The following is a 13,663-nucleotide window of genomic DNA, read 5'->3' on the forward strand; positions in this document are numbered from 1 at the left end:
TCCCAGTGTTGATTTGTCAGTGACATGCTGTTTTTTCCTTTTACCACTGGTTGGGAATGTGGTACTGTGGAGAAAAAGGCAGTTAACAGTATGCAAAATACTCACGTCGTTCAGGAGCGGAGAACTGGCCTCCACAAGCTGAAATGAGAAATGGAGTAGTGATTAATTCATTCAGGAACCCTATGTGGAGCCCCCTCCAGTCAGACACTGGGGATTAAACTACAGCATTGCATGAAATATTTGTTTTTGACTGAGGGGCAATGCAGGCCACCCCAAAGGCGCAGCCTTCAGCCGTCCCATTTCTAGCCAAACACATGCTGCAGTCCTGATCTGGCCTTTCTAGGGCATGAAAAGGGCCGCAAAAAAGCATTTCCTTTTTGCATCCTGGAAAGGGCGCAATAGCCACAGTGCCACAGCAATATGGAGCTCCTTCAGCACTGCGTCAACTGGATGCAACCCTGGAGGAGCGGCGTGACCCTGTGTGCCATGTGGAGCTACATGCAGCATCATGGTGACCTGTGGCCAGAGCTGGGGAGTGTATTGTGAAGAAGCTATGCCTGGACTCCACCCCCCAGCTGGCCCAAAGTGCTAGTCTGAAAGTTGCAGAGAGGCTGCCCATGTCTTCAAGGCAACAGCAAGAAGAAGGACACAGAGAGGTTGAAGGGGACAACTGCCCTTACCAGCTGTTTTTTTTAAATTATGGTGAAAATGTACAGATAATTATACATTTCCCCTGCAGCAAGCTAGCAATGAGTAACTATCATTGTGAAATAACATCTGTGAAGCACACTTTTCAAAAAAAGGAAATGAACATGTAAGGGCCAAGAAAAAATGGGAGTGGTAAGCCAGAAAATAGCACAGTGAAAGTGCAAGAGGTCAGAAGTTAGTGAAAGGTCAGCCTTACCACAGTGCTGACTCATCTCCTGCCTGACAAAGAGTCGGATCTCTTCTTCCTATAGAAAAATTCAACATTAAGTGCATGCTAAGGTCTATTTCAGTGTTATTATTCTCCCAAGGATGAGTAAACAACATGAAATCTCTGTGGGGAGAAACTAGCAAACTTCCCTAATCTAAACATTCCAGTGAAAATGCTAAGACAAAATGAAAATAATAAGGACGTAAATGCTAAAAGGTTGCAGAGTGAGAGCTCAGGACTGAATGTTTGACTGAAAATAGCTTCTTACTAAATGAAGAAAAACACATGACTAGAATCCATCAGGTGCTTTATAGATCAGTAAGTTCACTTAAAGAAACAACTGGGCATACGGTATTTGCCTGATGCACAACATCAACTTGTGTGACCTTGTCGTCTTTTTGTTAATTCCCTTGGATCCCACTCTGGGAAAAAGCAGCATATAAATGAAATCAAATTTAAAAATAAACAAGAACCATAGTTGCACATAGGATTCCCAGATCTCAGGAAATGGGCCCTTTTCTCCAGTCCTCTGAGCTAAGGAAAGGAAGGACACTGCCTTGAAAATTGTGTATGTGTATGTATGTATAAAGGTAAAGATATTCCTCATTGTCAAGATTGTCAAGTCGTGTATACTATATATACCGGACTGTAGGTCAACCTCATGTATAAGTAGAGGGCAGGTTCTGGGGCCAAAATTATGGGTTATGATATGACCCATGGATAGGTTGAGGGTAAAATTTAGGAGCATGTAATAAAGTATCTAAAGAATGAAGCAAAAGAAAATAATGCCAAAGAACTTACAAAATTCCAGCAGGCATAACTGTTTGTGCTCACACTAAAGGCTGGATGGATGAGGGGAGGGGGGTGTCAGTGCTTCTAAAACAGATTATTCTTGCCTTTCACCAGGGGATGGTTCCTTTTATATATATATATAAAACAGTTCAGGTACAGTGCTTACAATGACCTGTGGATAAGTCGACTCAGGTTTTTTGGGTCAATTATTAGACTAAAATTTCTAGACTTAAAAATAAATTGGTTTGGTCTTTTTTAGAATAGCATACTCTATGAAAATGTGGTTGATGTTTAATGGATCGTGTTAAATGACAACACCAGGTGCTCCTCATGACAAGGGATCATCCCTAGGTCTCAGTTTTGAAGACTTAAATCTCAGGGACAGTCCTGACTTGGAAGCCTAGTTGTACATTTCATATTTTTGTGCATGTTGATGCACCTTCTTGGCCAATGCATATTTGTCTGCCTCTGCTGAAATTGGTAGTAGTATTCCTTTAGTTGAGCAGTCTGTTGTGCATTCCGTTATGCATTTGGTTGCACAATAGTGCCTAACTTGTCAGCACTCTGACAGGAATATTTTGCTGTTTGCCTGCCCTAACATCACCTACAATCCAGAATCTGTCTATTAATATTAAAAAAGAAATGCTTTTCAAAACATTTCTTCTCTCTTCCTACTACCAGGAAAACAGAACCACTGAGGGTGCTCTGATTATCCAGGGGTCTATTTGAGATGTGTGCTTGCAAAAACTGTGCACTGACAGTGCAGGTCCATAAAAACACTGCATAGACAAGGCTTGCAATTTCAGTGATTAGTAACTTCACACGAGGAAATTTACACTATCCAGTCCTTATGTAGGACTTTGGCCAGAGGCACCACCTCTCCATCCAACAGATGGCAAGTGATATGCAACTTCTTAATCTATGCCAGAGTTTTGATTCAGAACTTCATGATCCAAAAGACTGAAAAAGTCTCTCTCTCTTTCCACCTTCCCAACTCACCGTCATGCCAGGTTCTCCTCTCTCGCCTTTGGGTCCGTCAAACCCTGGGCTTCCCTGTTACCAAACAGAAAATGAAATCAAAAAGCTAAATACAGAAAACAAAAGCATTTTGAGTGGAGAAATTCAGTTTCACAAACACCTGTAACTGAAACCTAGGGAAGACACTAATGCTGTGCAGGACAAGTGAGCTGTATATTACTCATATTTAGCAGCGAGAACAAGTGCAGCCAAGGATGCTATTGCCAAGAGCTTCAAACAGACATTTCATCTGACTGACACTCAAAATCCTTTCACTGCCATCCCCCCTGCTTCTCTTTCCCTCTGCTTCCTTGCAGCCAATGTCCACACCTCATCTTCTTTCTCCTTTGGCTCCCACTGGATTTCTATCATATATACTCAACTATAAGTCAACCTCATGTGTATGTCGAGGGCAAGTTTGGGAGTCAAAAGTATGGATTTTGCCATGACCCATGGATAAGTTGAGGGTAAAACTTGGAACCTCCTTCAGTGTGTGTATGTGTGCACACAGCAAGAGAGACTCTAGCTGAGGCTTTTTGCTTCAGCTTTTCAACTTTGGTTTCAGCCTTGACACCCCAGACAGCGAGAACCAGCCTGGGTGGGAGAGGGACTCTGATTATTTAACAGCAATCAGTCACTCAGGACTCTTTCTGCTTGGCTCAAGTGAAAAAGAAACTCTCTCCCGACCGCATGGGGAAATCTGAAAGAGCTGCTATCACATTACCATACTGAATTGGAAATAAGTCGACCAGGGATTTTGGGGTCAGTTTTTGGGCATAAATTTTTAGACTTATAGATGGTATTTCCCAAAAGAACTCACTTCCTCATCTGATTCTATTCAGTTATGGCTTTTCAACCATTGTCTTCCTTCTGCCTTTCCACTTCAGTCATCCTTGCTCATGATTGCTGAGAGATGTTTATGTTGGGACAAGAGAGGTAAATTTTGGGGAACTTTTGAAGCCATGGGGGGGGGGGGGGAATGAAAATTTTGGGATAACTAAGCAATACTTAATTTCATATTAGACTCAATTTTATATTACTTAGCAAGTTAAGATGCTTTATTAATGACCTAAGCATTCAAAATCGAACAATTTGGCATATTTATTAAAAATGTAAAGCCTTAATTCTATTCAAGAAAAAAATATGAATATGTCTATACTAAAGACAGAAATGCAAACTGCTATACATAAGTCTATGGCCTTATACAGACAGGCCAAAATAAAGCTGCTTTGGGTCACTTTGGAGTTATGCTGTTTAAATGATGCATGTGTTCTAAGAATCCGGAAGATACGCTAAAGCTGTGCTCCACTCCTTAGGACTGGATTGTGGCTTTGGTGCAGCATCTGGACTCTTAGGACGCATGCATCATTTAAACAGCATACCTCTAAAGGGACCCGAAGCAGCTTTATTTTGGCCTGTTTGTATGGGGGCCTAAGTTATCTTGATTTTGTCCTTCTGAGAACAAAATGAAAAATTTCTAATGAAGAAAACAAAGTGAATAATTTCAACAGAAATAGTCATAGTCTTAAAGTCTAATCTAACAGCCCATTTCGATATAAAGCTTTAATTCAACATTGAAAATAGAGAATTCTTCAATGATGTATTTGCACAAGCAATTACAGGCTGCCCTCCCCATACATGAGGGATCCGCTCCAGACCCCACTGCGTATGGGGAAAAGAGCGTATGCTCAAGCCCCATAGAAAATAATGGGGTGAGTGCTCGTGGCAGCGCATGAGGCGTGTGGCGTGAGTATGTGCCCTATTATTTCTGCCAGAGCTTGCCTTCCGTGTAAGCTCAAAGCCACGGAAGGCAAGCCCACCTATAAGGAGGGCTGACTGTATATTTTCACAGTGTGCTCCTTTCAAGAAGATGGTAACACTCATTAGGTATAGAAATGGATCTTAGATTTGAGAGTTTTATATGTCTGATGTATGCATATGAATAAACATGCTATAATTCTGTAGACTGTGTTAGATAAGGATCTTCACATATCACAGTTCCTGGCATGATTAGTGACTAAAATTTTATCTTCAAAAAATTGACTAATTATAAAAGAGAAAACATTTCATTTGAGATTTGTTTGTTTTTCCTCCTGCCCAAAGTGTTCCATATTTTTTTTGGAAAGAGAAATGGAAAAAATCAGATCAGTTTCTGGCTTTCAAATATTGAACTAGAACCCTAGTAATCTGATTGTTGCTGCCATCAGCTACAGCCTCCTGTGCCAGCTTATGGATGGGAAACTAGTGTCAGCAGTTTACAACCAGATCTTCAAATAATTTACCACTAGTGCTTATCAGTGCTTATGAACACATTTATGAACTGTCTGCCCACACAGAAAGTAACAATTTAAAATGCATGCAATGAAGTAAAAACTATATTTTTCAAACAAACAAACAAATGAAAGTCCTGGCCTTGGGAGGTTTCCTCTCAAATGGAATTTCCTCTCTTCACCAGGAGTAGGGTAGCATTCCATGTGTGCTATCTTTATTCTAAAGTTACTACTGCATTCCACAAAAATAATAGATTTTGATTATGCATTTTGAAGCACAGCCACCTGAAATCCCTTATGAAATTAGAAGTTATGTATCTTTTGTGTGTGTGTCTGTCTGTGTGATTTATTGAAGAGTTTAATTCTGCCAAGATTCAGGTGGATTATATCATCAGTGTACATCAGGATTCAGAGGCCTCTAGGCAACATAGCCCCACTGGACAGCCAGAATAATCTGAGAAATCCAAATAATGCCAAATCGTAAAGAACAGTGATTTTTCATCCTGATTAAATTTCACAATAAATAAAGCTTGATGGCATATGAGCATCACCAAAGATAGTTAGGAAATTGTTTACAAACCTGTTCTCCTCTTTCTCCTGTCATACCTGGAATTCCTTGTGGCCCTGCAACTGACTGTCCTGGGGGCCCTCTCTCCCCCTGCAAAGGAAAATCAAGCATACTTAGATATTCAGCACTAGAGTGACCTGACATAGGTCAGTTGGCAGAGGAATTGGTACTGTTAGCAGATTCATGATCTTTTAAAAAATATAGCATGGAGTTGTTTCCAAATGTTTATTTTAATGGCATGACACCCCCCCCCCCCATTTTTGTAAGTACCCCTCTCCTTGCTCCCATCGTACAACACAATTTTCATACATGTCAATTGTTTAATTTTGCTCTCAATTTCCCATGGAAAAATTGCTAATTCTGTGAACTCACTGCCACAAGATTGTGGCTCCCAAAGATAACACAGTAAAAATCACAGAACTCAGCAAGGCACTTGCTTTGTTTTTGCCATTTCACGTACATAATTCTGTGAGAATTCACTTTCTCCCAAATGTTAAAATTGCTCAAAAGGCACACCTTGCATCTCTGCAAAAGTGCAATCCCATTCAAACACTACAGGCATTTTGCAAATGTTATTCAGATGCTGGACACCAGCATACTTATCCAATTAATGCAACAGGACATGAAGAAAACACTGGTGAGGTGTCCACTTCCCATACAGCACTATGGAGGTGACTTTTGAATGCCAGTGCGATGAAGATATAGCATCTTTTTATACAGTTTATTAAGAAACAAATGTACAAGTGTTAGTCTGTTGCCTTCTTTCAGAGAAGCACTTTATTTTGTTGGGCTTTCAGGGCTTCACTGCAGGATTTAGTCCAAGAGGGCTTTTCAAAACTCTAAGGAGTCAAAAATCACTTTGGGTTTTAATCCCCTCTCCACATACCATTTGGGAGTCCTGACAAAACTGACCCCCATGGTCTCTAGACTAGCGGGCCAGAGAGCCTTTTTCAGTGTATTTATTTTACAAACTGAAGGTAGGGGTCTGTATTGGGGGTCCTGGGAGTCTAAGTGTGGGCTGTATTTTGCCATCTGGTGACATTTCCCAGTCACTGGGAAAATGCAGTTGTCACTGCAGCTATCAGGGCTATTACAATATGTAGCGCTTTCAAGAATTTAGCTGCATGAATGTCACAGATGCCACCATTTCACACCCTTGTGTGCATGTGCCTGTCAATTCAGGGTAACTTTCCATGCACCTGATTCTAATCATGAAAACCCATGTCATAATAATTTGTTAGTCTTTAAAGTGTCAACAAGCCTCTTTTTAATTTTTACAGCATAACAAATACCCACCGGATACTGCCTGCGTGACACCATTGGTGATGTGCAACACAATTTCTGGGGCTATTTTGTGACATTGTAAACATAATATTTTATTTTATTTCCTGAGCATTTCCCTGAGCATTGAAGTCTGAATGTTTAAGATGATTAAACTCTTTGTTTAAACAACCCATAAAGGTCAAAGAAAAAAGAAAGTAGGGAGAACTGGTTAGAGGTAAATGCTCTTTTTGAGCATTTACTAAAGAAGTATTGAGATGCCCTGGGAAATGCTAAAGAAGTATCTAGAACAGCTTGGGATTCTTATAGGGTCATGCCATTCGCCATGCTGCCTGAAGCTTCTGGGAGTTGAAGTTAAAAATACCAGGAAAACTAAAAGACTCCTTATTCCTGTCCTAGACCTTGTTTAGTAGTAATACTGAGCAACAGTGGGACTTTGTAATTAGCTGGCATAGTTCTATCCCAAGAGTGAAAGAGAATGAAGAAAGAAGTCAAGTGGCTTGCTGAAAGTTCCCTGCACAAGGTCTTTTATTTAAGACTAAACACAACATTTGCTGTGATAAGGATTTCAGGAGACAACTAGGGACAAAAGCCCAGAATAATAAACTTTAATGGAAACAGGCAAACTACCAGATGATTACTACTTACTTTCTGCCCCTGAATGCCTTCTGGGCCTTTTGGTCCTATGCTGCCAGGTGGTCCAAGGGGCCCAGGAGGTCCATCATTTCCTCTTGGTCCCGGGGAACCAATAATGCCTGGAGTACCCTAAAGAAAGAGAGAGAAACATTAGGAACAATCTTGCTGTAGTAGTTTCTCCTGCAAATAAAACTACTAACAGCCTTGTTTTTACATGTGTCAATCTTCTGCTACATTTGGCTGGAGTCTTCCTGAAAGGCTATTTCAATCATTCAGTCAGTGGGGAATGTCAGGTTTTTTATGAAGTTGTTTACAGCTATAAATAATGAGGTTCTTCTCACTGGTTGGGAAGCATCTATTGCCAGAGCTTGAAAACATTATTTTGGGGGACCACAGTTACCAGAATCCCCCAACCAAGAATCTAACTGGTGAATTCTCGGACTTACCATCCCTAAAAAAGCAACTTCTCTACATCCTGTCTACCATTATTCCCTTTTGCTAAATGGGAAAGATGTGGTAAAGGAAATAATAGCCCACCAATTATCAGTGGTATTTCACCACTTTATGCAAAATAACCCTTTTATAACTGGAATTCTGGGCTTCACAAACATTTAGACCTGGAGACTCATTTTAAGACTGCTGAGTTTACGTAATGGCTTTCACTTTCGCAACTTTTATTGATAATTATTTGACTGTTCAGAGATCTTATTTAGCCTTTGTGAGTTCTTCAAATGTTTTTGTTTTGGTACACTTTCTGGATGTGGTGCTGGAGAAGACTGCTGAGGATACTGTGGACGGCCAAAAAGACAGACAAACAGATCCTTGAACAGATCAAGCCTGAACTCTAACTGGAAGCCACTATGAATTTGGCTACATCATGAGAAGGCATGTCTCACTAGAAAAAACAATATTGCTAGGAACTGTGGAGTGTAGTAACAAGAGAGAAAGACTGCATACCAGATCAATAGACTCAATCAAGCAGACCACAGCTCTGAGTTTGCAGGACCTGAGCAGAGCAGTTTTGGACAGGGGGTCTTGGAGGTGTCTCATTCACAGGGTTGTCATGAATCAAAGTCAACTCAAAGACAAGTAACAACTACAATACACCCTGGAATAGGGTTTTTTGTGTGAAAAAACCACTCAATCTAATATGAATACAATTTTTTTCTTTTGTAATGGTACTATATGCAAATGCTCATTTAAACAATTGGGCGGGTTACACACCGCCATTTAGTACGTAATGAATACGTACTAGGGTTAGGAAGGGGCGGTGCTTCCGCACCCCCCTAACCTTAGTACGTATTCTGTACGTACAATATGGTGGCGGCCGTTCCACACGGCCGCCGCCATATTTACATATCGGACGCTGTGCGTCCGCACGTGTCACAGCGTCTATGACGTCGCGAGTCCGCCCCTGGCGCCTCGCAACGTCATAGAGGCGCCGCTTAAAGAAGCTCCATTTTGGAGCTTCTTTTTCGGTCCGTGCGGGAGCCACGTGGTGTGGCTGCTGTGGCTCCTGCACGGAGCAAACGGCGGCGGTCTGTAACCCGCCTTGGTTAGATAATAAAGGCCAATTGCTTTGGTGCTTACTATATATATTATACCACAGAGCTGTGTTTGTTCCACCTTTCAGCTCACCATACAATACATATCAGTTAGGGGATAATTTCTTAAGGAATATGAAAATACACCAAAGCCACGCTACAGTCCTTAGAGCTGGAGCATGGCTTTGGTGCGACTTCTGGACTCATGCATCATTGAAACACCATACCTCCACTGTGACTCGAAGCAGCTTTATTTTGGCTGTCTGTAACAGGCCTTAGAGCTGGAAGCCAACCTCATGTGAATAGAGGTGGCAGCAACAGCTGAAGCCCATGCAAAAATTAGTGAACTATCTCCAGGACCAGATGACAGGGAGAAACAGATCAGTGAAACTGAGGCAGAAGATTATACAATATATCACAAACTGTGTACTGAGCTATAGCACCAGGGTCACGTGAAAAATCTCTTCAGCACTTTGAAATTAGCCTTAAGAACATAAGAAGAGTCATGGTGGATTAGACCAAATGTCTACCTAGTCCAGCATTCCTTTTGGATAGCGGTCAACCAGATGCCTATAGGAAACCCACAAGAAACATAAGAGGGTGGTAGCATTATTTTAAAATGCCAATGAATTAGCAAACCTCTCTGCTCTTCAGTGAAATAACATACCCTGTCCCCCTTTTCTCCTTGGTCTCCTTTGGGTCCTTGCTGGCCATCAAATCCCCTGTCACCCTGTAAAAAACAAGAACACACCAGAAACAGAATTATTTTTTACAGCTTGCTTATCTTTTAGAGCATAGAAAAGTCGGTGTCACAACAAACACAGCACTCATAGATATAAATAAGGGAGCAGTTTAAAGAGTTTACTTGCTGATTACTTGGTTGGATTGTCATCATCTCATATTTAAGGATAATGTGTCATCTTACCTACATGTAAAACTGATTTTTTAAAAAAAAAAACCAACACACACACATACAATTCTACCAGACATTTTATAAAATTATTATGGAACAGTAACCAAAGTACTACCTAAGGGTTGCATATGCTTCTGAGCCCTAAAGCAGTGGTTCCCAAACTCCTGGCCTAAAACAGCCTGCCTCCCCAATATAGAACAATTACCCCCCCATGCTTCTTAAGGGCTTTGGAGGGAGCATTTTTAGTTTTTTAAAAGAAGAAAAAAGAGGAGGGGGAAAACAAGTGGTGATGAAAGAGGTGGTGGTTCAGTATATATTCCTTGAAACTTTGGTACAAGTACTGATGAAATCTCTTAGTCATCCTATGATTATGTACACAGTTGAACAGACCCTTCTAGTCATATCAGGCAAAGAAACACTAGGACTTGGTAATGGTTATTTCCAAGCTGGTGTTCAGCACTTGTGGCCATTGTCTAAGCAAACTTTTTTTATTCCATACTGGCAGACATGAGGGTTTGAAGCTCCTTAGTGCCATCCTAACTGCTCTTTGTTTGCTCTTTCTCCTTATTCAGCCTTCTCCTCTGCTTGATCTCCTCCCATGTTTACCAGGCATCAGGAACCTTTTCTCTCTCTCTGCTCTGACTCTCCGGAGAGTTCTCTACAGAAGAAAATAATGTGTAAAATGGCCAAGAGGCCTTCTGCAGAACTGAATATTCCAGGCCTGAGTGAATCTTCATCTCTTAAGGTTAGCAATGTCTGCCACTTAATGACTGAAGATTACAACAAGCTACAGACATTTTAATTAACTAAAATTAATCATTTTATTAAAAAAACCCTTAATGCCTTCAGGGTCCCTTCAGTATCTTTTCATGAATCTAGGTTTCATGAATCTAGGTTTCACGGTCTTGTAACTAAATGGAGAAAGACACACACACACACACACACACACACACACACACACACACACACATTCTCTTCCACTGTGATAAATTAGTGTTACTTAGACCATACCTTGGGTCCTATGAGACCTTCTTTTCCAGGGATTCCTGGGGTTCCAGGCATGCCCATCTCGCCCTAGGAAAACAAAGCAGAAGGTAGGCTGACCTCTCCAAGGATATGTTTACTTAGTGTTTTATATGCCAGGAATACTTACAGGGTCACCTTTCCTTCCAGCAGTTCCCATTCGGCCTGGCAGACCTGGCTCTCCCTAGAACAGACACAGAAAGCATTATTGTAAAACAGGGGTGGGCAAGTGGCGGGAGTTAGAGGATGCACTGGACTCCCAGGATACAATTGAGGACTATCCTCACCCCTCAATAGTTAAAAGAATGATTGCCTCCAAATAACCACTAGGAACTATGGGGAAATATTTCCACTTTTTGGCCCCCTCTTCCAACAAGTAATTCTGACTTCCAATTTCCGTGTTGAAAAAGAAAAGCCTTCTTGTGAACCTAAAATAGTATAGGCTGCCCAAAACATGCAAAATTTCCTGCCATCCCCAGTGCAAAAGATATTAAAAAAATTAAAAATTTGATTTTAAAATTTTCCAATTTTAAAAATATTTACATATTTGTAACCCTGTGGGGCCACATAAACAACACTTTCCTAAGCTCAGATATAAATAGGCATGACAAAGAAAATGGGTGCTGACTTAGCAATCAAATATTCATGATTTTGTATAGCCACAGATATTGATAGCACACCAGAACAACATATTAACAATCTCTTGAGTTTTAGAGATTAAAAAGAAATGCTAGCACTCACCTTCTCACCTTTATCTCCATCCTGGCCACAGGCCCCTTTCATTCCTCTCTCTCCCTACAACAGGACATAAAGAAAAACAAACCTTAATCATTTTATAGTCCTTTTTGATGTATACAGTGATATAACTGTACCTATAGTTATATCAATCAGTGTTTCTATTAGGAAATTCTGTTAGTAATTTCCTTCACCAAGAAGAACAAAAAAGTACAACATAAATATAATATAAACAAGTTTAACAAGACATACTAAGAAAAGCCATGCTTTGCAATTCTTAGACTCAAAGTGAGCCTGTACATCTGGCTAGGCTAAAAACAGTAAATTATCCAAACCACCAATAAACTTCATGACTGAAGAAGAATCTGAATGTACATTTCCCACTTTCGACCCAAAGCTTTATCCACCATGCCATACCAACATAGGAGATATCCTTTCCATTTGATCCAAGTATCTTCATACTAATTTCTGATATGCTTGTGAGGCAGGTTTTGCTTTGATCTTTGATCATGGAGAGTTACTAGACATAAGTCATCATACAGGTACCTTTTTTGAGAACATATACATTCTCAACGGTAGCTTTATAAAGCAGAGAACAGCACCATCAATCTGATGGGTTTTCCTCTTTGATAGCTCCCAAGCATTTTTGTCAGTGACCTCAGCCTTCTCTTTGCTTCGTGACAGGATCCATGCACATTTATTTATTTAATATGTATTTATTTTTAAAATATCTATATCCTGTCCCCTATCTAAAGATCTCAGGGCAGTGTACAATAAAGCCAACTGACCAACCAACTAATTTTACAATTTTAAAATAGTGTAAAAAAACAACAACTGAAAAACTAAACATTATTTAAAGAGGCTAAACACATATTAAACAATGCAATGTTATCCAAAAAGGGATGAGGACATCTCAATTTACACAACATTTGTCAAGATCACAGAAGAATACACAAAAGAAGAGGAATCACATCATGCCAAACCTTTGGGCCACGCATTCCAATGGGTCCCATGTCTCCTTTTTCCCCTCTGGTTCCTGGAATACCATCCTTTCCAGGTAGTCCCTGGAGAGATAAATAGGAATGATAAGGAAATAAGACTTCCAGATTCTACTCACATGCATTAGGGTAAAAATAACAATAAAGAAAAAAGTCCTCACCGGCTCTCCTGGCTCCCCTGACTCACCAACTTCTCCCTGTGTAAAGGCAAACACACAGTTTTTAAACACAACAAGAAGATGAAAAGTCATTGTGATTTCCTGCATGGTAGGGGGTTGGACTGGATGGCCCTTGTGGTCTCTTCCAACTCTATGATTCTATGATTGTAAAGAATAAAGCTAGGAGTGGAAGCTCAATCACTTCAGCTTTGAAATTAATGTATACTTTTTTTTAGAAGCAAGTGTGAGTAAGAATGAAAAAGGAATCAAGCGTCAAATACTAGCCAGTCTCTGCAAGAGTCCCTTAAGACTATGAAGACTTTTAAAAATATATTTTGGATGGGGTCACCAATTCTGCATATTATCTCTGAATTCTCCCACATGCATGAGTGCATCCAAGACTGCAGCACTTTTGTTAAGCACAATTTTAAAAGTAATTGGCTGATACCTGAAAAGAAGGTAAGATCTTGGTGGCAGAAGGAGTGGACTGCACTTGACATGGCAACATTTAAAATCTTCAGTAGTATGACTTATAATGAACAAGCACCAGGAAGGCATCTTGTAGGTGAATCATGACTATATGCACCAACATGCATGGCTTCCTTCATATGAACCTCTGTCAGATATTTATTCTTTTATTTTTATAGTCATTCCTCCATGTGTATTTTTTATCCATGGATCCAATTATCCACAGGCTTGAAAATATCCTACTCTACCACTGTATTTAATGAAATTTGAGCATCACTAGATTTTGGTATCCATGGTGGGTCCAGCATGGGATCAAAGGAAGTATACAAGATTGTAAAAGCACA

The 13,663-nt window shown here is 40.3% G+C and overlaps 1 protein-coding gene across 1 annotated transcript in view; it reads right to left on the reverse strand.

Annotated features, from left to right (window-relative positions):
* COL7A1 (collagen type VII alpha 1 chain) overlaps positions 1-13,663 on the reverse strand; it is a 198,980-nt gene that overhangs the window by 9,724 nt on the left and 175,593 nt on the right. The window contains exons 109-119 of the mRNA XM_089512980.1: positions 12,855-12,890; positions 12,679-12,759; positions 11,702-11,755; positions 11,091-11,144; positions 10,949-11,011; positions 9,692-9,754; positions 7,493-7,609; positions 5,576-5,653; positions 2,708-2,761; positions 905-953; positions 106-138 (exon numbers count right to left, since the gene is read on the reverse strand). Coding sequence (XP_089369106.1) covers positions 106-138; positions 905-953; positions 2,708-2,761; positions 5,576-5,653; positions 7,493-7,609; positions 9,692-9,754; positions 10,949-11,011; positions 11,091-11,144; positions 11,702-11,755; positions 12,679-12,759; positions 12,855-12,890 — 682 coding nt within the window. The remainder of the gene's footprint in view (positions 1-105; positions 139-904; positions 954-2,707; positions 2,762-5,575; positions 5,654-7,492; positions 7,610-9,691; positions 9,755-10,948; positions 11,012-11,090; positions 11,145-11,701; positions 11,756-12,678; positions 12,760-12,854; positions 12,891-13,663) is intronic.

The sequence above is a fragment of the Sceloporus occidentalis genome, unplaced genomic scaffold (assembly GCF_023333645.1).
Source record: "Sceloporus occidentalis isolate IW3139 unplaced genomic scaffold, rSceOcc1.0.p SCAF_1, whole genome shotgun sequence".
Taxonomy (NCBI): Eukaryota; Metazoa; Chordata; class Lepidosauria; order Squamata; family Phrynosomatidae; genus Sceloporus; species Sceloporus occidentalis.